We start from the raw sequence: 22,001 nt of genomic DNA on the forward strand, positions 1-22,001 counted from the left end.
ATCCGATTCAGTGTATTTGTTTTATTTAAGCCTTGCATATTTCAATCATAAACATATTGCTGTCATAGTTTCAAAAAAGGATTCAAACATTTTTTTTTGCATCTCATCCTTATAGCATAGTTGTAGAAAATATGCAGGCTTCTTAATATAAACAGCCCTGTTTCCTACAAATCAATTAATTGCATATCATCAACTTCAAAGTAAATATAGTGACCCTGCCTTGTTGGGAAAAATGGAAGAACTACTCCAACCAACTAATGTTTAGGAAGATCATGCAGATTCCACCTGGTAGTACAAGACTTTTTTTTGTGCAATTGTTCTCTGAATTATATTGCTGCACAACAGCGTGTTGCGTGTGTAACACCTGAAAAGAGCAGTACAATTAGTCGGTAAAGTGCAAATGGTTCCCTCCCACCATTATCAAATTAGTAAGATTTTGCATAAACAGTAAAGGAGAGAGGAAGAAGAGTAGGGAAGCCCATCCTCAGAACATAAAAGAGATGCAGCGAGGACGCCCATCTGTTTTCAGTGGCTGCTGTTGGAGCTCCAGTCGTACGGGAGGAAACTGACTTTGGCCTTTCCGGCTGCAAGGACTCCCTTCAAGCTGGTCTTCTTGGGGGAGTCACTCATGTGCTTCAGCACCCACTTCAGCAGCTAGGAGAAAGGCAAGAATTTAGTTGGAAGCCTCCACGGCCAATTTAGTTAAAGGAGATATATTGGGAAAATCAGCGGCGAGAAGGGCGCCTTTTCTAAAAGGGATTTGTAATTGTACATAGCTGCCACAAGATGGCAGGAAATCACTTCAAGAGGGATGTCAACCCAAACATATTTTCAAGAATATGTTCTATGCAAGCCCACAATTTGCAACAAGGCATTCTGATAAATATTGCGTTTGTGGAATAAGAGTTAATCCATCCGTTTTCAGCCATCCTCCGTGGGCGGCCATTTTGTCACTTCTGTTGACTGAAAATGACATCACAACTGTTTTCTGAAGCTGAGCCGGGATTGGTCGTTACCCGAGCCCTGAGCAGTTGTGATGTCATTTTCAGTCGACGGAAGTGACAAAATGGCCGCCCCGTGTGATGGCTAAAAAGGGGTGGGTTTTGCTGCTTAACTCATATTCCACAAACTCATTAATCAGAATGCAACTAGTGGGCCTGCTGGGAACATATTCTTGAAAAAATATATAATCAACACCATGCGTTTAGCATTTGTACAAAATAGGGAACCTCTGTCACATAAATGGCTGGATTTAGCAGTGACACTGGTCAACAGCAAAACATTTTCAGAGATGGCTTAATGTGGCCCGAAACGTGTTTTTGACTCTAATTTTAAAAAAATGCTACTTTTTTGAAGCACATCAGGTTTTTGATCTATTTTAGATATCGCGGGCAGTTACCTCCTCATCAGTTCCTCCAAAGTCAGCCTTGTACCACTTGAAGATCTGACTGAGTCGGACTTCTTTTTTCCCCGAATCCACCACGCAGGCATCGTCATTCTCCAAGAAAGCCTCGGCTGCCGTGCGGAGCTGCTTATCAATGTCCTGCCAGGATTGAGTCCAACAAAGGTGAGTGAAAAACTCGAACCGTGCGTCGTGTGAAGTTGACAATTTTAGCTCTTGTTTGAAGTGATTGAGTTCAAAGCAGAGGAAACATACCTGTGGTGTGTAAGTCTTGATGGGAGGGCAGCCTTTTGCGCCACAGTTCAAGGCAAAGTGAATGAGCGGTTCAACATCTTTGAGCGCCACCTGATGGACATAACAGGAAGTGGTTATAGTGCAATGCAACCTGCAGAGTTGAATGCCATGAAAAATTCAGTCGAAAAATGCGAGATGTCTTCATGAGTCCGATGAGCACCTGAAGGCCATCCATCGCGTGTTTCGCTTTTTCGTTAGCTTTTCACCTCGCATGACAGTCGAGCAAATTGAAATCAACCAATGTCACAGAACAGATTGTCTTCCGTAGATATCTAATGTCAGTCAATAAAAAATATCCCCTTATTTCCATCTGCATACTTGTAGTCGGGGGTCCGTTTTGGAGAAGGGTCTTCGAAACTGCGCCACACCTTTCCGGTTCCCTCTCAGCACGCCGTTCTCTATATCCTGTAAGGTGAAGACTTCTCCTCCAATCAGATAGCTGACGTAGTTGAAGAACTACAAAAGTGGAAAAAGATGTAAAGGGGGCTGCCTGGAGGATTGTGGCAAAGGGAGGCAGGTTAAGAGGGTTCGGGTCCTACTCTGTATCTCTGCCAACTGTTGGCGGGAGCCCCTATGCGGAGGTAACCGTGGATGACCAAAGCGTTGTAGATGTTGATGAAGAAGGCCAGCGTCTCCTCCCGGGACAGCGAGAGGAGCTTGACCCTCTGCAGCTGAATGGCCAGTTCGGAGTAGCGCTCAAAATCGGGGTTTGCCGACATGCCTTTGTAGTCCACCGACTGAGGGAGGAAAATTACTAGTATTGGAATACGGGATTTAACACACAGATTTTCATTTAAGAACTGTCGACTTTTCGTGCAGTTCAGATTGCTATTGCAGTTGCGGAATAAAAAAAATAAGACACCCGTTTTCAGCCATTTTGGGAGGCTGACATTTTACACAGCGCCGCCCCCTGCTGTCAACTGGAATTGATATCAAGGCGCCCTCGGGCTAGCATTGCCAACGTCACCAGATCGAACCAGGAAAACAGCTGAGCGTGTGACGTTCGCAGTGCAGGTAAGATGTAGAGTGTTAGCATGAAAAACACTTGGCGTTCATAAATAGAAAACAGTCAAATAAAAAAAAAAAAAAAACGAGGACCACTCGATGTTCAAACAAAAAGTTAATCGGAGCAAATCGTCACCTTGCCGTCGGCAGAGAGATGCTCCGAGAACAACTTGAGAATCAGTTCGCGCAAAAGCAAGGACAGTTCAGCCGCTAAGAGAGGGAGAGAGAAAAAAAACCAAACATTTATTTATAAGGCATGATAAACAATTATGGATGAGTTTCCAACATTGATGCCAATATGACAAAAATTCCAGTTAATGCAGAACTGTACAGGTAACACATGAGCGATAGAGGAAATGCAAGAAGGAAGTAGTTCTCAGTCACACTCAAGAGCAAATTAGTTTGAAAGTCACTTCAAAAGACACAAAACTCATCAGCAACACTCAAATATGTTTGCAGCCTTAATTAAAAGACAGCATACAACGTGCTACTTTACCCAAAGCAGAATCTGGTGGTTAAAAATAGGCCTCAGTAACAATGCACTTTAGGACATATGCTAATTCTTTAAACCACAGTTTTGGAACGACTGATCATTTTAAATTTTTTTTTTTTACATTATTATTTTATATCGATTATATCGTTCTATCGAGTGCTCTTGAATATTATGTAATATATCTGAATTAATGTCATTGTTTTTACTTGCAGGCAAGTAAATATTGCGTTTGTGGAATAAGTGTTAATCCACTCGTTTTTAGCCATGTCTGAGGGCGGCCATTTTGTCTTCTGTCACCTGTAAACGACATCACGACTGCTCACAACGACCAATCACGGCTCAGATTCAGAAAACAGCTCAGCCGTGATTGGTCGTCGTGAGCGGTTGCGATGTCATTTTCAGTCGACAGAAGACAAAATGGCCGCTTCCCGAGATGGCTAAAAACGAGTGCATTTCGCTGCTTAATTTATATACCGCAAACGCAAAATGAATCTGAAGAATGCCGTGTTTCAACTAGTGGGCCCGCTGGGAACATATTCTTGAAAAAAAATATATTAGGGTTGACTCACGCTTTAAAAACGAAACACATAGAATAAGTTTTCTAGAAAATACTTTCCAGAAGGCCATTTCCTACCTCATTTCCATTTTAAAAAACATTTTGATTTTTACCGGATCAATTTCTTAAGAGTGATTTTTTTTTGGGGGGGGGGTTGTAAACTATAGTCACCGAGGTTAAAGAAAGTAAAATCATTAGTGCACAGTGTAGTCAATCTACAAGTTTTATTTTAAGAGTCCATACTAAAATAAACAAGTTTTTCCATGATATCGAAATGTATTGAGTTGCCCCCGTGGTTTACAAGGGGAAAAAAAACTAAAATAGAAAAACACTAACAGAAAAGAGCCTCTCAAAACTGTCCCCACAAAGTTGGAAGCACGGAATCGTCCAAAACAACAGCCCGACAAAGACTTTTGTCCATATCGTTTCGATCCAACCTAGTTTTTACCACCAAAACCGCCAGTTGGCAAGAGACAACCCAACGGAGGCAAATGGGCGGAGCTAGCAGCAGCGACAAAGAAAAAGCTTGAAGGACAGTTTGCTTGGACGTAAACAGTCCCGGAGAACACAGGGCGCGGCCACTGTCGACCCGACGTACCCTCGAGGGGACTGCAGGACGCCGTCTGTCCTGCGTTGAGAGCCGAATGCGGATCGTCCTCCAGCAACCTGAACAGCGTGTCCCCGCTGGCTGCTCCAAATCTGCCGTCCGACTCGCCGCGCTCGCAAGCAATGACCATGTACTTCTTCAGCACCAATCCGTGGCCAACACCCATGGCCTGACCGTGGTCTAGCACACACAGGACCACAGTCAAGGCTGGACATGACCCAATTTGACGTACAACGCTTTTGTAAAAATGGGCTTCGGATTGGAGTTGGATGTAAAAAAAAACAACAAAAAAAAAAAAAAACGATTTTTTTTTTTAAAAACGCGGTCTAGCGTTACTGCTGTTCTTGAACCTTGCTTACCCATGCCCTTGTTGTTCTGGAGCCAGGCAAGCAGTTTGTCCTTTGAAAAGCTCTTCTTGTAAAAAGCCAGCCCCTTTCTGTGAATGCCAATCAAATGGGCATCTTTAAGCTCGGCAACCAGGTCAGCCAAGCCGTCTTTCTCGCACGCAAATTCTGACAAGGGGCACAGCAGAAACGTGCGGTCATCGCTCACATTCGTATACCGCACCTCCATTTTCGTTATCTTCACATGGTAGGTATAGTATTCAAACGATTAGTTACGCCACCTCGGCCAGCTCCCGCTCGCCGGCCCTCAACGCGGTCATCTGAACACAAAACTAAAAGAAGCTATGTTACATTTGTGATTGACAGTCTGTCCGATGCAGCCGCTCGGGTTGCGATAGTTTGAACAAACGAGGACGATACACAGCACCGAAACCTTGTGGAATCCATAACAACCCGCTGAACTTATCCATAACCGCCAGTTTGTGTTGCCACTGCACGGATACAATGGTTTCGTGTCAGTTAAATATCCAAGCGTAACCCGAATAGGAACCATTTTTCATTTTTTTTAATGTGTACATATCAGGGTTATAATGGTTTGGGATTTTTCGTTATAATTCCTTTTTATTTTCTTTTGTTTTTTCAATTCATTTAGTTCTAATTAGTTTTTAGAATGGGTTTTTTTGTTTTATTAGTTTAGCTTTTTTTTCCAAAAATGCTTTGTTTTAGTTTAGTTTTTATTGGTCTTTAGTTTTTTTTTTTTAAGATATGGAGTATCTGTTGAGTGAACGGTCACAGTAAGTATTGTGTAATAAAGTAAAGTGAAATATAATTCCCATACAACGGTTCGACTCTATTGAGTGACAAGGACGAAAACAAAGGACATTTTCACTGTAATTATCATTAATTTTTTAAAACGTGAAATGTAGTTTCAGTTCATTTTTGTTTTTTTTTAAAAGCACTTTTTTTTATATTCTATTTCGTTAAGGAAAAATGTTTTTTCAATGATAGTTTTAGTTATTTTGTTAGTCTTTGTTAACTATAATAACTTTGGTATGTACGGGTACTATACTGCTCATTTTGTTCAAAATGTCGTTAAAGTGTTTGGGCTTGGGGTTTGTGGTATATTTATGATTAGAAGTATAAATATAGGAAATTTTAGGGCAGCGACGATTCTTTGCTGAAATCCGCTCTCAACGGTCGTCAAGTCCTTATCCCCTGCAAATAGCCAGCTCCATTACAATGCATTGAAGTGGAGCGCACTTTCATCCCGAGCCTTGAAACTTCAGTTTACAGGAGATGAGTACACTGTGACACACTTTATGTCGAAAGACCAAACATTGCACATGTGCCAGCTCAAGTTTCCTAACTACTTCGAACAAACGCGACTGCGCAATAGCAGCTCAGTAAACACCGCGTTGCCGAAAGTATCGCAGAAAGACACTTTGAATCATTTTGAGAGGTCAAATTCTCTGCTATATATTTTGATTTGTGCTCCTTTTCTCTCTAAAGTATAAATGGTGCGACATACGTTTTTCATCATGGTCAGTGTCCAAAGCAGCAACCTGTGACTGTTTCCCCTCTGGTATCGGCGGAGCGGCGGCTGTAAGAGGTTCCTCCTTGACCATCTTCACCAACTTTTGAAGCTCCTCTGGAGTCTTCCAAAAGGACACGGATCAACAGTGTCAAAATGTATTGTCGTATAATCAAATGCTTTGTTTCCTCACCATTTTCCGCAATTTTTCAGTGCCCCCGATATAAAGGCTGTTGAAGAATATTTGAGGGACTGTGACCCGTCCTGTCAGCGTTTTCACCGGCGCCTGCAGCTCCGGATGCTCATTGAGATCAACGTCGCAAATCGGAACTCCCAACGGTGCCAGAAAGGCCTTAGCCTGGCGGCAGTGTGGGCAACCTTTGATGGAGTAGATGGTCACACGCCCCTTTTCACTGTTTTTAAACTCCTCCATCTACAACAACATAGAACATTTATGTTATAAACATTCTGATGTTTTTTTTTCCCCACGTGGATTTCCAATGAGAACTTCCAAAAAACTGGTACCATTTAGATTTCAACCAGTATTTAAAAAAAAAAAAAAAAAAGTATTGTGCTGAACTTAAAATAAAAACAATGTAGTAGCTTTTCAATTGGAAATAACGGAAAATATTTTTTTTTCTATTTTAGTGAGGAAATATGTTTTGACTAAAATGTTTTTGACATATCCCGCTGGATTCATACTGTATTTCTTCGAGTGAAAAATAATATGCACTTTAATAATACGGCCTCTCGGTGAAGTTAGCCAACACTTTATGAGAGAGGTGGAGAGGGTCAATAAATGCCAGTGAACACCAATAAAATCAAATATTGTGCAGGCTTGCACTCCATATCGTTAACTTAACAGCATACTTGTCCAAGTTATTTTTGAACGTTTGTTGGAAAACAAGCGGGGAAAAAGAAAAAACGAAAAACGCAACATACAAAAAGAGTCCAGTTGCTGAGAATCTATACAGACAAAAGACAAAAAAAAAAAAAAAAAAAAAATTGTAATCAAGCACATTGTTATTCCTTCATTTATTGACTGCGGTCTTAAAATATGCTAATTTTTTAGCATACACACACCGGTATACACGTCGAACAGCAGGGCTAAATTAAAAGCAATTTCTTTTCAAATTCTTTAAAGACTCACAAAACGATTTGTTTACGAGAATAAAACGATCTTGGGTGGATAGTAAATAATTCAACTGGAGACACGCAACTTCGCGACTATTGTAGAGTAAATATAAATACACTGCAATGGCAAAGTATCTAGTTATTACAGGTTAGTACACGTCACATACCTGGAAATTATGACATAACATTACCTGTCAAATTGCGTTCGGATTTTCCGGTGTCTCGTGGAATAAACTGTTAAATGACACAGTCGGTTGAAATGGTCCGGTTGAGTAAATTCAAAGACATGAGTGAATTTCAATGTTCGGACTTGTCAACACGCACAGGAATTAGAACTGAAACCGAGCTACTGCGGCTAGCTGGCTCATCTTCATGATGCGTTCATGAGTACCTGGAAATCTAAAAACCAAAAGTGCAACTCCGAAAAAAATGATTTATTTGATGGACATGATTGTATTGAATTATTATATTGTATTCTAACTCTATACATATATTTTTCATTCCGTGTCTAAGTGTCTTTGGAGTTCATAATTCAGTGGAATTTCAATTCAACTGGAGTTCTGTGAAGTAATCTGATTAGCTGCTGCATTCATACCTGACACGCACTAAGACATGCACATAAAATAATAATTTAAAATAAATATGTACGACGATTGTACAAAATAAAAACAATCAAGTTGGTTACGTACGTCAAGGCTCAGCGTGGCGTTTGCTGCCGAGGACTTCCGATCAGGGACTTCCCCTTTTGGTGGATCGTTTTGAAATATTTTTCTTTTTGCTACCTTTAACACCGTATTCATCCCAATAAAACACGCCTTTTTCAATACGAACGCATTTTATTGCTTATTTACAGGTGGGATATTTCAGCCCGGAAAAATATTTTCACTTCTTGTTTTGCCCGGATATATTTGGAGTCGGACTGGGCTGTGCTGGATGTTGTAAGGTTGTTAGCTTACTTTGTGGTAAATAAAATGTTGCCTCTGTCAGCAGCAGAGCGCTCTGGGTGTTTGAAAATATTGAATTTGATGTCGAAAGTGGACCTACTTTCACTGAGTGATACTGTTACTAATAAGATGATTATGGTGGAGGATGTTACAGGTATGTCTTCTCTGTGATAGCAAGTCAGTGAAATGTTTACTGAGCGTGTCACATCCTGTGTAATTGCACAAACAATGTCAACATCAGTTCTTGTGAATGTTTTTGCACTGAAGGGAAGTGTAATGGTCCGTTGTCTTCTTTTGTTTTGTTTGATTTTGTTTTAAAAATAAAGAGGCCAGAGAGACAATCCTCTGCTTCACTAAAAATGCAGAGGAGCTATTGAAAAGGAAGAAGGTCCACCGTGACATCATATTCAGGTACCTGGCCAAAGAGGGGGTGGCGATGCCCCCCAGTAGTGAGAAACACCAGTTGGTGAAGAGGACGCTGGAGCTTTGGTCAACTGCGGAGGTAGGGACATTTTGAAATATTTGGATGCACCAAAACAAGCTGTTGTTTTTTTTCTTCGTATTAGTTGTCTCGAAATCCACTTAAGTGTCACCCCTTTTAAGGAGATATGTGTTATGTCTGTCAGTGACATACTTTTGTCGAAATACCCCAAGCAGCAAGATTGAATGAAAATATTTTAGGTGATAAAAATGTTTGAAAATTGGATTTTACAGTTTACTTAATACCTAATGTGATGCCCTTTCCTATGGGAAAAGGTAAGCCACACCACTTTTCAGCCATTTACTAGATGCTTGGAAAACAGTAAAATACATACAGAGAGACACAGGAACTACTGTCAGCCACAGCTCACGCCCAGAAACAATAATGTGATGATTTATATGTTCAAATATGCTTACAATGTGTTTACAATGTATATTTAAATATTTTTGTATGTGTTTAGAGCATGTGGGAGGGGTACTTTTTTTTTTTTTTTTTAATTAATGGTCTCTCTATACCATAGATTTTCACCTGTTGTGAGTGGGTCTGGAATGTAACTTGTGCGATTACAGGGGTTCGCCATATGCAGAAAACAAAACATTTACTCTGTTGTTTTCATTGTGATTTCTTTAAGGCAGTGGCTGAAGAACACATTCCAAAAGCGGCGGATGACACCAGACAGAGGCCAGCGCCAAACACAGCCGTGGAGACGACAGACGTGAAGGCTGACATGGGCTGCGACGCTTTGGTCCTGGGGCAGCAGTTCTGCACTTGGTTCTTCCAGCTGTTGAACAGTCAAAACCCGTCACTGGGCCAGCAACCTCAAGACTGGGGACCACAGCATTTCTGGCCGGATGTGAAACTCCGTCTTGTTGCCAGGTATCATCGTTAAAGTCTGACATATACTGGCCATAGTCTAGAATTAATGCATTTTTGTTCTGACGTATACAAAGTAACCCCCTTGTATTCACAGTTTGGCTTTTGCAAATTTACGTATTCGCAGATTTTGGAGGGGGACCTAACCTCTGTTATTTGCTGCTTTTGTGCAATCTAATCTGGAGTCATGCAACTATGAGGAAGTGAGGGAAGGAGTTTCATTGAGACAGGCCCCAGTCGCCGATGCGCTTTGAATGAATGACGGTCAAACACACAAATGCAACACTCGCAAAGAGCTGCTGTAGGCCACAAGTCCCACCAAAGACTGTCACATCAAGGCTACCCCACCTAAGAAACAAACTTAACTCCAGCTCGTGATGTCATTCCGTCCCCAAGAAGGCACACATCCAACACAGGACTGTTACAGTACAATTTTATTAATCACATTCTCATTTATGTTTTTTTTTACAATGCAGTGCTAATTTTCTTTACCATTAAAATAATGTGTTTTTTGGAACAGAATAATGGCATTTCAATATGAAAATTGATATTGAGATTGATATACAGTGTCAACTCGACATACGACAGATCCAAGTCGAGTTTTTGGAGATACTAGCCGTGGCTCAGCTGATTTTTTAAAATTTTTTATTTTATTTATTTTTTGATTGGTGGGCAAAAATTTAATTCACAAACGCTAGATGCGAGCTTTACAACAAGCAGCAAATAGTCAGGTGATTTCATTAGTTGTTTATTGCTGCTCCCAGTTGGGGTTTGCATGAAACCCAAACATTAAACAAAAAAATTGCATGTTCTTCATTTAACCAAACCAAATAACTTTCCCTGCTAGCTTAATGCTAACACAATAACAAATGCTGTAAACGGGTTAATGAAATTAGCATCAATATTGCGGTAGTTATAAACCTTTTAACATCTTATATTCAACCACAAATGGGAGCAACACACTCATTAAGACATATATTCTTTGTCCTCTGCGAAAAACGACTACCAGTAATCTTACTGCAGCTTTTGTTATGACGGTCTTCTTTTTGTTTCATCATCAAATCTACAGGTAGTACATTTGTGTGTATTATACTGCCTCCTGGTGGCCAAGGCACAGACACCAGAAGGCCTAGCGCATGTACATTGAATTAAAGCATAAAACCATGATGCACAAACTGTGGAATTCTTTTTACACACCACAAAGCACGGTTTTGTAAATTTGTACTTGTCTTCCTCAGAGCTGGCAACGAACAGTTGGAGGAGTTCCTGGGTGCCGAACTGGTCAGCTGTCGTCTCCTGGCCTTGGCCAAGGAGGAGCATCTCCATTTTAGCCCCAACTTGGAGCCGCATGGCCTCAAGGCGCTGTCTTCCCCCCACGGCCTGGTTCTGGTGGCCGTTGCCGGGACCATCCATAGAGACGCGATCTGCCTTGGCGTATTCGAGCAAATATTTGGACTCATTCGCTCACCGCTGGAGAATAACAGCTGGAAGATCAAGTTTGTCAACGTGAAGATCCAAGGGCAGGACGCTCTGGCTGGGGCACAGACGACAGCGCCAACCTTGACTTACAACTCCAGTGAACTGCAGATGCTTTGTACTTTATGACGTTGTTCAAGACTGTTTCTATTGTATTATATTTTGTATTACATTTTACACACCAAGGAAGTTGACTGAGAACTCTCTTGTATTTATTTGGTTTAAAAAGTGAGCTGGAGACATATCTCCTTTCTTAGGATAATGCCAATGTGTTCGTATCATGAGAGTAGTTCGGATGAACAAGAATAGCAGTTATGTTACGTAAAGCATGGGGGGGTTAGATTTTATTTTTACTGGGGTGTAAGATTTGTTGATCTGTGCCTTTATGACAACTGTCCTGTAAATAGTGTAATACTTTGTATATCAAATAAATAAACTATATTAATTATTTGGATTTCAGAACAGTTTAACTAAAATTAAAATGAGCTTTTCCAGAGTCATACTGTCACCAACTAACAATAACGTTATTATCTGGAGTTTTTGATTCCATGACATTTGCGGCACTGACTGGACTCTTCCGGATCTTATCTGAATTCTCATCAATGCACTGAGCCTAGCAAGGAGAGGTAAGGACGCGGCCGCTTTAAAAGGACGAGGGTCGGAGGACTATTATTTTTATGAATAAGGACGGAGGGACAATGACGGAAGGTTAAGCAGGTCGCGGACCGATGAGGGAACGGGGAACAAAAAGGGTGACGTGCTCATCTCTGGTAAACGGGTGAAGATTTGTGCGCCCCAAACTGGAAGTGCATCAAAAAATGAGACAACACAAATAACTGAAATAATTGTACTAAGCATTGATTGTATATTATCTAAAAGTGTATACAGTATATACATTTGAAACTTTTTTATTACCGGTAGGTTATTTCATTTTCACCTTATTCAAGGTGACACAGCTGAACGGTTGGGCAGTGCCATGTAGCGCCCTCTATTGACCAGCCGCCGCTAGTTGTCAAAGTGCTCCAGAAATTGAGTTGAGTTGAACATCGGACTCAGTGTTCAATGTTCAGAGCTATTAGTCAGGAGAAGAGTCGAAAATAATTTCCATGGAACACAGTGAAGAGTGCGTTTTTATTTTCAATTTAGTTGTACGGTTTATAGGTCATATTAGCAGTTGAAAACGTTTTTAATGAACTTTCTTCTCATTCTCTACATCACAAAAACTGTTTGTCGGTATCGGACGTTCTCGTTTTTAAAGTGTTGTTCCCACAATGGCCGTTAGATGGTGGTGTAGCTCCTCCAATGTGTCCCCTCGTCCCGGCTGCGCCTCCTTCCTTGCGCCGAAGACAGACGGAGTGAATCGGCCGCTCGGTTTGCTGTAATCTCGCCTGCGACCGCCGGCTCGCTCACTCACTCTGCCATCCGCCATGGCTACTGCAGAAAGTCTCTTCTCTGGTCCGAGCAGCACCTAAAAAAGTCACCTGGACCGCGTGACTGTGTTCCTTAATTTGACCCGTCGCGGGACGCCCATGTAATCCACTCAGCCGGGGGATCCAAAGGTGTGGAATTAAAAAAAAAGAGGCATTTCCAAGGGGGGAAACGTACGGGTAAGATTTCGAGCTCGTCAAGTCCCGTGTGCTCTTGAAGGAAGTGATCCAACTTGTTTGAGGAGATTAAGGTTAAGTCTTACGTGGTTGTTCCGTCATCCTGTGGTTTTCGGGTGAGACAGTTGAGGAAAATCTTCACTGTAAAAACGAATATTTGTCGTTTATTGCATCAATGCATCTTTAGTGGATTTGCGCAGAAGGTTGCGGCCGTCTCGCTTTTTTTTTTTTGACGCCGTAACGTGCACGGAAATGCACGTCTATACCCGTAATCTAATGTGCACCGTCTGACCAGGTGAACGTAGTTGGCGTTGCACATGATGCATGCAAACCAGCTGCTTTTTGCAGCGGTCGGCTCCATTAACCTACATTACAAAACCGGACCATCGGATTCCGCCATTCAATTCCATTGAATCCCTGCAGAGGCTTTAAATTGCATGCCCGGTTCGGTTGTATAGATATCCTGCTGGTGTTGCTTGGCTGCTCTCTTGATGATGGATTTCCAATTGGCAAAAAAAAAATAAATAAATAAATAATCCCAGTGGGAATTTGTCACGCTCCAACCACACCCCTGTGTGAGTGAAAGATGCTGCTGTGGTTCCAGCTTTGGCACAGCTGGTTGTGTCGGTACAGAAGGGCCTGTGGCCATCCAGCTGTCACTAAAGCATTCCAGCTGTGCGGTGTTGACCCTGACTGAGGAGCCCTTGTATTTTGCCCCTGCACACAGAAGAACCACTGTTCCAGCCCAGGAGAGACTATAAGCCAGTTGCCTTTTTTTTTTTTTTTTTTTTTTTTTTTTAACAACTCCATGTTACACATTAGTGGGGAATTTCAAGCCAGCATGTTCAAAGGCAGGGTCATTATCTGTGCAAAACACTTCCACGGGCTCTGGCTTTTTCATGCAAGGCCCCTTTGCTTTATGACAACGTGCGACAAGGTGCCAGGTACAATGACAAACTGTTCAGCTCTCTGCATGGTGACCTATTCAGAGGAAGTCATTGGCCTTGACTCATGACCAGGTGATTCATTTGGTAGCATGGGAGAGTGCGTGTGAGTGTATCACACTTCCTCAACCCTCCCCTTTCGCCAGTGTTTATCTGAAATGTTTGTTTGCAAGTGTATCCGGGCGCTATAGAGAATGGATGTTAGGTTAAGCGAAGATTCAAATGTGTCCATAGGTGGGAATCTAAGTGAAAATGGTTGTTTGTCAACAATACACCCTGAACTGGCAATGAGTTCCGGGGTGCACCCTGGCGCTTGGCCAAAATCAGCTAGGTTGGACTCCAGTTCACCCGTGACCCGAACAGGATAAATGGTGTGAAATGGTTGAATGCACCAGCTCTGTGTCATGATAGAGAAAGAGAGAAAGAGAGAGAGAGAGAGCACAAAATCGTCCATTCAAGAGTTTTAGTTGAAGGCAAATCTCACAAATTTGAATAAGATAGACACCTGATAAGATTTGTCATGGGCAAGTTAGTGGTTCAAGCCAAGCGTTTTTAATCTTGCTTTGTCAGGAATTTTATTTTATCAGACAATTTATTAATAGAAGTCTACAACAGACTCAATAATCACAGCACTGCTGCTCAATCAAACCTTTCCTAAATCTTAAAGCTGTATTCTGCCAAATCAAATGTAAACATTCTTACCATGTAAAAAAAAAAAAAAAAGGAAAGCACTGTATATACAGTGGTGCTTTGACTTACAAGTTGAATTTGTTCCATTACCACGGTCATGTCTCAAATCAACATTTGGTGTTTTGCCTCCGCTCAGTCCTTGGCCTGTTTTCTTGATGCACTCTGTTGAATTGCATGATCCACTTTGGGCGCTAAACGTTTGGCAACGGTCGCGCACCTCTGCGGCGGTTGAGCGGCTGCCCACGCTCGTGGGTGCGGGAGCCAGATGCGCTACCCGGCGAGGTCTCAGGATGACATCAGACGGATGGAATGCGCACTCAGGAGAGAATCAAGCAAGGCAGCATGACTCCAGCCATAGGGGCTTTGTGGGCATTGCGAACAAGTATTAAAAATTTTTTTTTTTAAAAACATAACAAGGGGATTGTCCTCAACTAACCTGTTCAAAGGAGACAAATACTGACTCCACACTCCTAAACTTTGATTTTGATATGAAATTTAAAGATACTCGTTGGAATGTGTCTTTCTGATTTTCTCATCTGCTGTATTTGCTGCATTACCCCTTGACACCAACTATATTTTATGTCAAACCTCCCAAATCAATATTGTTTTTATCTCTCGCAGATCTGGGCACTGCCGCCTTGCGATTTCAAAGTCAAATCAAATTGACCACAGTCTGATTTGCGCCTTGAAATCAGGAACATGCTTTAACATTACTTTCCCCTAATCACTTGTCCCACAGGCGACCATTAGCAGTCCGTGTGAATCCAGCTCTTGTCATTACCGCGTGAATGTGAGCAAAGGGGCGGGAGGGGGGGGGGGGGGTTACGTGGCTCATATCGCATACCGACGCCACCCCCTGATGCCGTTGTTGACGTCTGTGCAGGGTGGGCAGTGATCGGCGCAGGGCGACATGGCAGATCCCGACCCGGAGCCTGTGACGTCGAGAGCAGGGCACCGTCTCGGGGCCCCGGAGACTCTCGGCATCAGTACGCTAGACCCGGCGCACAGACCCCCGTCCATGCCCGCCGGGAGGCATGTCACCATCAGGGTCCATATGCTGGATGACACAGAGGAGCTCTTTGATGTCTCGGTGAGTTTCCAAAACATTTTCCGTTTTCGGTGGTCTGGAGGGTCTGGTTGGCATGGCAACTGCGGGATGTTAATGTTTTCAATTCATTAATGAAGCTGGAGGGATATTATTACCGCGTACACGTCATGGTTCGTCCATTAAATTGTCTCAAACGGCTTCTGCTGACTACCTCCTACATATTCAAGCGCCGCATCTAGTTGGCATGCGGGTGGAGGAGGATTTGCTCACGCACTCTTGTGGAAAATCATGTTGTTCATGTTGATGTTGATTAGCTGGGGATTGACAGTTGCATAAGAAAACATAAAGGAGAGCGTTTGGGGAAAGTAAATGCTTCTACAATGTGAGTGATGCGAGCCGAACCACAATGCGCGGCTTTTAAATGAAGATGCTGATTGACAGTTTTGTGATGTGTGTGTGACCCAAGATGAATGTGTTCCTAATCAGAGCTGGGTAGGTATGAGCTACATTTATTATTAATAATAATTATCATTATTCATTTTATTATTTAAAAAAAAAAAAGTTCAGAATTGTGTCATTGCGCTTTTCCGATACGATTTGAATAAATGAGCCATGGATCGCAGTATGCAAAATGACATCGGTCGTCAGCGACCGGATCTTTTAGGTGTGAGATTAGTAGAAGCAAAGTGTGCATCGTAGGCTCGGGCTGTGACCGGAGGCAAATGCTTGAACGTTTCCTTCAGCTGACTGTGCCGTATGCTGTCCGTACATAAAATTTGCATTTTCATTATGATTGTCGCAAGATTCTCACATAGCAATCATTTTTTTTATTCGGCATCATCTCCACACCAGGGATTGGGTTCGGAAAGACTCAATTTACAGTCCATAATGTCAAATCTGTGTTTCCCAGATAACTGGGAACCTTTCATTTATATAGACACAGAAGAAAAGTGGAGAAGTTTTACCTGGAACTTGAGCACACCTTGTTATTCTTCTCATTATAGAAAAGTATCAAGAATATGTCCCCAGCAGGCCCACTAGTTGAAACATAGCATTCTGATAAATTTTGCGTTTGTGGAATATAGATTAAGCAGCAAAATGCACTCGTTTTTAGCCTTCTCAGGGGGCGGCCATTTTGTCTTCTGTCGACTGAAAATGACATCACAACTGCTTACGACGACCAATCACAGCCTACCTGTTCTCTGAATCTGAGCCGTGATTGGTCGTTGTGAGCAGTTGTGATGTCATTTTCAGTCGACAGAAGACAAAATGGCCGCCCCCAGAGATGGCTGAAAACGAGTGGATTAACACTTATTCCACAAACAGAATGCCCTGTTTCAACTAAGTGGGCTTGCATAAAACATATTCTTGAAAAAAATATGTTTGCGTTGACTTCCGCTTTAAGGCTAAAAAAGAAAAAAAAACCTTAATCGAATTGTACATTAAGATGACTAATGCGCTTCCTCTTCTTGTCTGCCAATGTTTTCATTCCCCACACATTGTAAATTCACTTCCAGCACTTGTCGCATTTGTCTCCAAATGCGGAGTAGCGCATGAACCATTGTGGTGTAGCTTTCCGCTGACCTGAATACATCTTTTGTCACAGAGCTGCAGGAGCAAATGGAAGCTTTATTCAGTCAATTGAACACACATTACGTCCTAAAAAATTAATTCGTCCCAATCTTGTTTTGCCCGGAGGCGTCTTCACAATCAAGACAAACACATTCTCTTAACTTTACTGTCATGACCTGCAGACTTCCTCCGATCTTTTCCTTGTCGATCAGGGAGTCTGATTAAAAAACTTTTTTTTTTTTTTATCCTACAGCCTATTTTGAGGAGTTTGCTTCTCACCTAAAACTCTCTGTCCTTTTTTACTGTAGAAAGTAATAATCAATATCTGAAGTCGCCTCAGTAAGAATTAGACATCCTTTTTTTCTTTATTGTTCTCAAGATGCTGGGCCTCCGGCGCCCCCAGTAGTGGCGCACCCCAGACTTTGAAAAGCGCTGCTCGACAACATACTTTGTTAATTATTAATGGTATTTTTAATCGAGTAATCGAGAGGTGCCAGGCCTGCTCACATGACTTTATAATCCGGGTGACTGAATGTATAACCTCCTCCACTGTAATGATACCAAAAAGTCTGCAGTTCTTTTTTTTTTTTTTTTTTTTTTTTTTTTTTTTTTTTTTTCCCAGCAGTTCAAAGAGGCAGGTTTCCAGCTGAGTGGGCAAGGTATCAGATGGTTGAGAAACAAAAGGGGCCATCTTGTCATGTTGGGGGGGGGGGGGGGGGGGGGGGGTCACATACCATAATGTGGCCTACTTATAGCCTGCTGACTGGGAACACTCGTATGTTGAGATGGTAATGTGGTTTGGCCACACAGACGTGAATGACAGTGGAGTAGGTGAGCCATGGAAGAATTTATTAATCAGGTCTGGATGAGGATAAAGCTTCACAGGTTGCCCAAAAAAACATAGTTTTCCCTAAATGTGAGTAATGCACGCAGCTGATTTCAGACATAAACAGGGATGCTATCTGTGAGGATGTAAAATTTGCCGATGATTCGAGTGTGTTTACATTTGGTCATAGTCCGGCGCTACTGATTACAATTGTTGTTGGTTCTTCAAAGTCCTTTGCTAATATGGAAATGGACTATTTTTGCTTGTGCAGACTTCAAACCAAACCACTTAGACTCATCAGTGTTTGCTCAAGGCGTTTTCAAACTTGCCAGTGCGGAGTGTGATAAAATGGAGGATGGGATGCTAAAATGCATTTTGGGGGAAAAGGTCGCGACCTCGGCTGCCGTTGACATCAGTCACGCAAACATGGAAAATGATACATTTGCTATCCGTAGAATAGGTTCTACTTCTCTACTCCCTGAAATGAGCCAACGTGTGCTTGACCTTTGCTTTGGTGTGTAAAGTAACCCTTCATCGCTTGGTATTTCCATGTACTGTGTCAATTGATTTTCTGCCATCGCGGTCTTATTATTGCTCTGCAATGTGTCACTTTTTTGTTTCTGCCACTGAAAGCAACAGTACCGGTAATTGCTTAGCCTGAAATCCACCATACGTTGACGTTGGGCTGTGTCCATTGCTGTGCTTTAATCTCGCCACTTTTTCATTGAAGATGTTGAACGCCCCACCCCTCTTTGCTGTCTTTGTTTGTGTGCTGTTGATGTTATCAGAGGATAATCCATCATTATAGCCTATAATACTGTAATCTCTCTGTAGGGGCTTGGGGAGAAAAAAAACCCCCGGAAGATTCTATTGCCCTGTGGGGAGCATAATAAATATACTGTATATGGTGTGACGTATGCTACGGGATTTTTGATCAACCTCTTGAGTCCTATCAGTTACAGAGTTTAGCATTAAGGGTGTAATGATTCTCATATCGGATTTTTATTCAGATCGTGTGGGATTAAATCCCCATACTCGTTCGCAGTGGCTCTTGACCGGTCACCGGCCCAGGATGTAGTCGGCCTTTGCAGCCGCTGCCTTGAATCGAATGCGGACGGATCGGCAGCTCCGTATGAACGTATTCCATCTATCGTCGAAGATCTGCACTTCATCGCCGGTTTCGTCATTCTGCATCTAAAGCTGGAAGAGATCCACCAAATTCCCATCCCCACAAGCATGCTTGCAGCATAGAATTGTTCAGAGACCACCCAGGCCAGCAGAGGACTGTAAAGAAAGCACCCATATGGATTTCAGTCGGACTCTCAAGAGTGCTTATCAAGCCACCGTACTGTCAACCCATTCACTGCGATGGGACCCAATTAGCGCAGTTGCAGCGCGCCTTGTTAGCAGTTGAATGGCAACGAGGACTTGACTACATCATGAAGGGCTTCTTTCAACTCGCTCCTCAGTGTGCTTGTCCCTTGACCGACTGAGCCGAGTGTATTGGATGGCAGTTGCCAACTGTGGAGCAGAGCCTGAAAATTCCACATAGTGAACCCATAGTGAGAATTGACGCTCCATCCCAAAAAGGTTTTAAGTTGCGTAGAAGATTGCGGCAAAGCACTTAAAAAAAAAAAAATTAGACAAGGCTATGGCCTGATTGAATGAAGCTCCTCCCCTCACTTGAAGATAGTTGCAAAACAGTGGTGCCTCGACATTAACTCGTATCTCAAATGATCTTTACTAGGGATGGACCGATTATCGGCCGGGCCGATTATCGGCACCGATATTTGGCTCTTTTAAAACTCTGCTGGCTGATAATAAATCAATTTCAAACTGTGGAAATCAAAACAAAGATATGTGAATGTTTAACATTTAATTTACTGTGGAAAACTCCCTGAACCTTTTGTTACAATTTTTTTAACGGAGATGTATACTGTCAAAAATGTATTGTAATAATGATTTTTTTTTTTTTTTTTTTTAATCACCATTACGCAAACCTGAAACATTGTTCAATAAACATGCTTAAAGATGTTACAGCAAAGTTAAGAGTACGGATTAATGTTAGGAAAACTTAAATTGCCTGTCATTTGCCTAAATGATATACAGTGTGTGTCCAGCGGTTGGCTGGCAACTAGTGCAGGGTGAATCCTGCTTCCCCCCCATAGTTGCTAGGACAGGTTTCAGCTCACACCTGATCCTAATGAAGATAATAAAAAATGTGTGAACGGATAAACATGTTTGATACATAGCTATTCAATATATATATACCCCTAAATAGTTTTCAATTCTGGAACTCCACTTTTATTCTCAACAGGAGTACCTCCCTCTTACAAATTGCTTTATTATTTTAGGAGACTACCAAAGGTTCTCAGTAGCTCATGTTTCACGTGGTGTATTTTTTAATACGACATCTTGACTTGGAGGAGCGGCAGAGCTCAGATTTGGGGGTGGGGGTGAATGTTTCTTTTTCTTGTCATGGAGCGGCGCCCTAAATCCTTTTAAACCCGGCCGCCATGGTGGTGGATGCAGTCTGCTTCTCCTCGCTTACATTGCTCAGGGCGTAGAAATGGCACAGTGATTTAGTCACAGTGGGCATGATTTGGGAGAAGATTTTCTTTTTTTAACAAGTTTTCATTGGCTGTAAGAGAATTTCATTGGCTGGTGGAATTTTTTGAAGAGCAATGGGAAGCTGCCATGAAGCAAATTCCCTTTTGTACCATGTTATAGAGTTTTCAAAAGCCATTAGTGTTTCCTCCCCGTTCTCTCATGTGAGTCATCCACTATTAATGCTATTTTTATTTTATTTTTTCAGTACCTGAATGCAGATGGTCGGTTTCAGGTTGATTGAGTCAGGCTGCAGGGATGAATGAAACTACAAGTCCCGTTTAAATCTAAGGAGATGGTGATAAACTTCGTTCCAACCAGCTGAGTGGGCCTTGCCCTTAATGAGGAATGCAAATGAAGGAACGGTGAAAGTGTGTCGATAAATGCCCTCCTTTTATTACACCCTCGCTGTCAACCAACAAAATGATTGCAACCCCATAAGGGAGACGTCGACGGTATTTTGATGCGGCAATAATGCTGGGAATTGCCGCTATCTAGGCATCGTTTCCACATCTATTCACTAAACATATTTTATTATTTGTTCGCACTTTGGGGAATCTTAAAATAGATGTTTCTTGCTCCTGTTCTTTTCCCAGCAGGATAGCTTCTCGCTGCTTTTAATCTGTTGTCTTTTTTTTTTTTTTTTTTTTTTTTTTTTAACGCAGCCAGTAACATTCCTCGAATGGCTCTAGAGTCCCCCTGTGAAGATACAGTACATCACAATTAAGTGCAAGCTGAATCTTTGAAAGGTTACACAGAATCAGGCGGCCTGCGTGTGGGTTGCCATGGCGACAACAGGGGTGGGTGAGGAGCGTCAGTGGAGACAGTCTTCCGCTGATATGCAAGTAGTAGTGGTGAGGGGGAGGTTGAGGGATGTGTGCTGGGGTGATGGGGGTTCCACGCAGAGCCTCTTGTGTTAGCGCGGGGATACTCGGCCGCACAACAATTACGGAAAACATATTCCATAACAGTCGGTCTCCGGGTCTCCTCTCTGGTGTCACTTTTATCGAAGGCGCTGCTGTCAGCTGCCATGGCTGCGTCTATGTCCCCTGGAACGTGCGAGTGAAGTGCTATCATGTTCTTCTGAATCTGCACCTTGTACTGTATAATGTGTCACAATGGCAGCTGTTTATAGATGATGGCTTGCGCATTAGCTTGAGAGATTGTTCTGTAAAGCTATTATCCATTGCAGTGGAATCTCCAAAGTCTAGCCGAGTAGGAATTTTAAGTAAGCTGTAGTTAAAAAAAAAAAAAAAAAGTGAATATAAACATCATTAGCAACATTAATTTACTACAGCCTACGACTGCTAGCTTGATGCCCCAGAGGTGGTCATGGATAGACACATCCGCCGCTGCGCTTTCAATTGCTTTATTTACCAAATGGTTACAAAATATACGCTTAATAATAAGCACATTCTTACACTAGCTGCATGGTCACAACTAAAACCCAGGTACTCAAAGATGCAATCTGGCTAACGGTTGGGTAAGCCAGTTAACCGCTAGCTGCTAGCCTGAGTTCACAACTCAATATCTATTTTGCTCTGGTTACTCAAATAATCAATTCTAAAAA

At 42.2% G+C, this 22,001-nt stretch overlaps 3 protein-coding genes and 1 long non-coding RNA gene across 8 annotated transcripts in view; 3 read left to right on the forward strand and 1 right to left on the reverse strand.

The window, feature by feature from the left end:
- Nucleotides 1-6: 6 nt before the first annotated feature.
- Nucleotides 7-7,743, reverse strand: LOC147136567 (uncharacterized). The gene is made up of 11 exons (XM_086051628.1): nucleotides 7,558-7,743; nucleotides 6,426-6,665; nucleotides 6,230-6,356; nucleotides 4,717-4,869; nucleotides 4,349-4,537; nucleotides 2,838-2,911; nucleotides 2,236-2,433; nucleotides 2,015-2,152; nucleotides 1,658-1,747; nucleotides 1,400-1,543; nucleotides 7-654 (listed from the first exon to the last, which is right to left on the reverse strand). The coding sequence occupies exons 2-11, from the start codon at nucleotides 6,663-6,665 to the stop codon at nucleotides 526-528; spliced, it is 1,482 nt and encodes a 493-aa protein (XP_085907754.1). The 5' UTR covers nucleotides 7,558-7,743; the 3' UTR covers nucleotides 7-525.
- Nucleotides 1,023-7,329, forward strand: LOC147136568 (uncharacterized). Its single transcript, XR_015089557.1, has 3 exons — nucleotides 1,023-1,096; nucleotides 1,383-1,567; nucleotides 6,446-7,329. It is a non-coding gene; the product is annotated as an uncharacterized LOC147136568 (long non-coding RNA).
- A 279-nt stretch (nucleotides 7,744-8,022) lies between the features above and the next one.
- Nucleotides 8,023-11,594, forward strand: c14h3orf38 (chromosome 14 C3orf38 homolog). The gene is made up of 4 exons (XM_086051629.1): nucleotides 8,023-8,464; nucleotides 8,637-8,812; nucleotides 9,423-9,667; nucleotides 10,903-11,594. Exons 1-4 carry the CDS (start codon nucleotides 8,338-8,340, stop codon nucleotides 11,267-11,269), a joined length of 915 nt encoding a protein of 304 aa, XP_085907755.1. The 5' UTR covers nucleotides 8,023-8,337; the 3' UTR covers nucleotides 11,270-11,594.
- Nucleotides 11,595-12,438: 844 nt separating this feature from the next.
- The window catches only part of LOC147136570 (FERM, ARHGEF and pleckstrin domain-containing protein 1), a 50,692-nt gene continuing 41,129 nt past the window's right edge, over nucleotides 12,439-22,001 (forward strand). For 3 of the 5 annotated variants that reach the window (XM_086051463.1, XM_086051467.1, XM_086051466.1), the window contains exons 1-2: nucleotides 12,439-12,747; nucleotides 15,262-15,468. In XM_086051463.1, the coding sequence (XP_085907589.1) occupies nucleotides 15,289-15,468 (180 nt within the window). In that variant the 5' untranslated portion in view covers nucleotides 12,439-12,747; nucleotides 15,262-15,288. Of the gene's footprint in view, nucleotides 12,748-15,117; nucleotides 15,169-15,261; nucleotides 15,469-22,001 lie in introns of all 5 variants that reach the window. The other 2 variants (XM_086051465.1, XM_086051464.1) reach the window with 2 other exon arrangements.

The sequence above is a fragment of the Filicampus tigris genome, chromosome 14 (genome assembly GCF_054856515.1).
Source record: "Filicampus tigris isolate MCC_2025a chromosome 14, RoL_Ftig_1.0, whole genome shotgun sequence".
NCBI classification, from domain to species: Eukaryota; Metazoa; Chordata; class Actinopteri; order Syngnathiformes; family Syngnathidae; genus Filicampus; species Filicampus tigris.

Excerpts from the sequence above, each read along its gene's own strand:
- LOC147136567 (XM_086051628.1), bottom strand. The coding sequence starts at position 6,665 with ATGGAGGAGTTTAAAAACAGTGAAAAGGGGCGTGTGACCATCTACTCC. Across the intron at positions 6,357-6,425 it reads CTGAAAAATTGCGGAAAATG|ACTCCAGAGGAGCTTCAAAA; the intron begins GTGAGGAAACAA and ends TCCTTTTGGAAG. Across the intron at positions 2,153-2,235 it reads ACAGTTGGCAGAGATACAGA|TTCTTCAACTACGTCAGCTA; the intron begins GTAGGACCCGAA and ends CCACTTTTGTAG.
- c14h3orf38 (XM_086051629.1), top strand. The coding sequence starts at position 8,338 with ATGTTGCCTCTGTCAGCAGCAGAGCGCTCTGGGTGTTTGAAAATATTG. Across the intron at positions 8,465-8,636 it reads TATGGTGGAGGATGTTACAG|AGGCCAGAGAGACAATCCTC; the intron begins GTATGTCTTCTC and ends TTAAAAATAAAG. Across the intron at positions 8,813-9,422 it reads AGCTTTGGTCAACTGCGGAG|GCAGTGGCTGAAGAACACAT; the intron begins GTAGGGACATTT and ends GATTTCTTTAAG.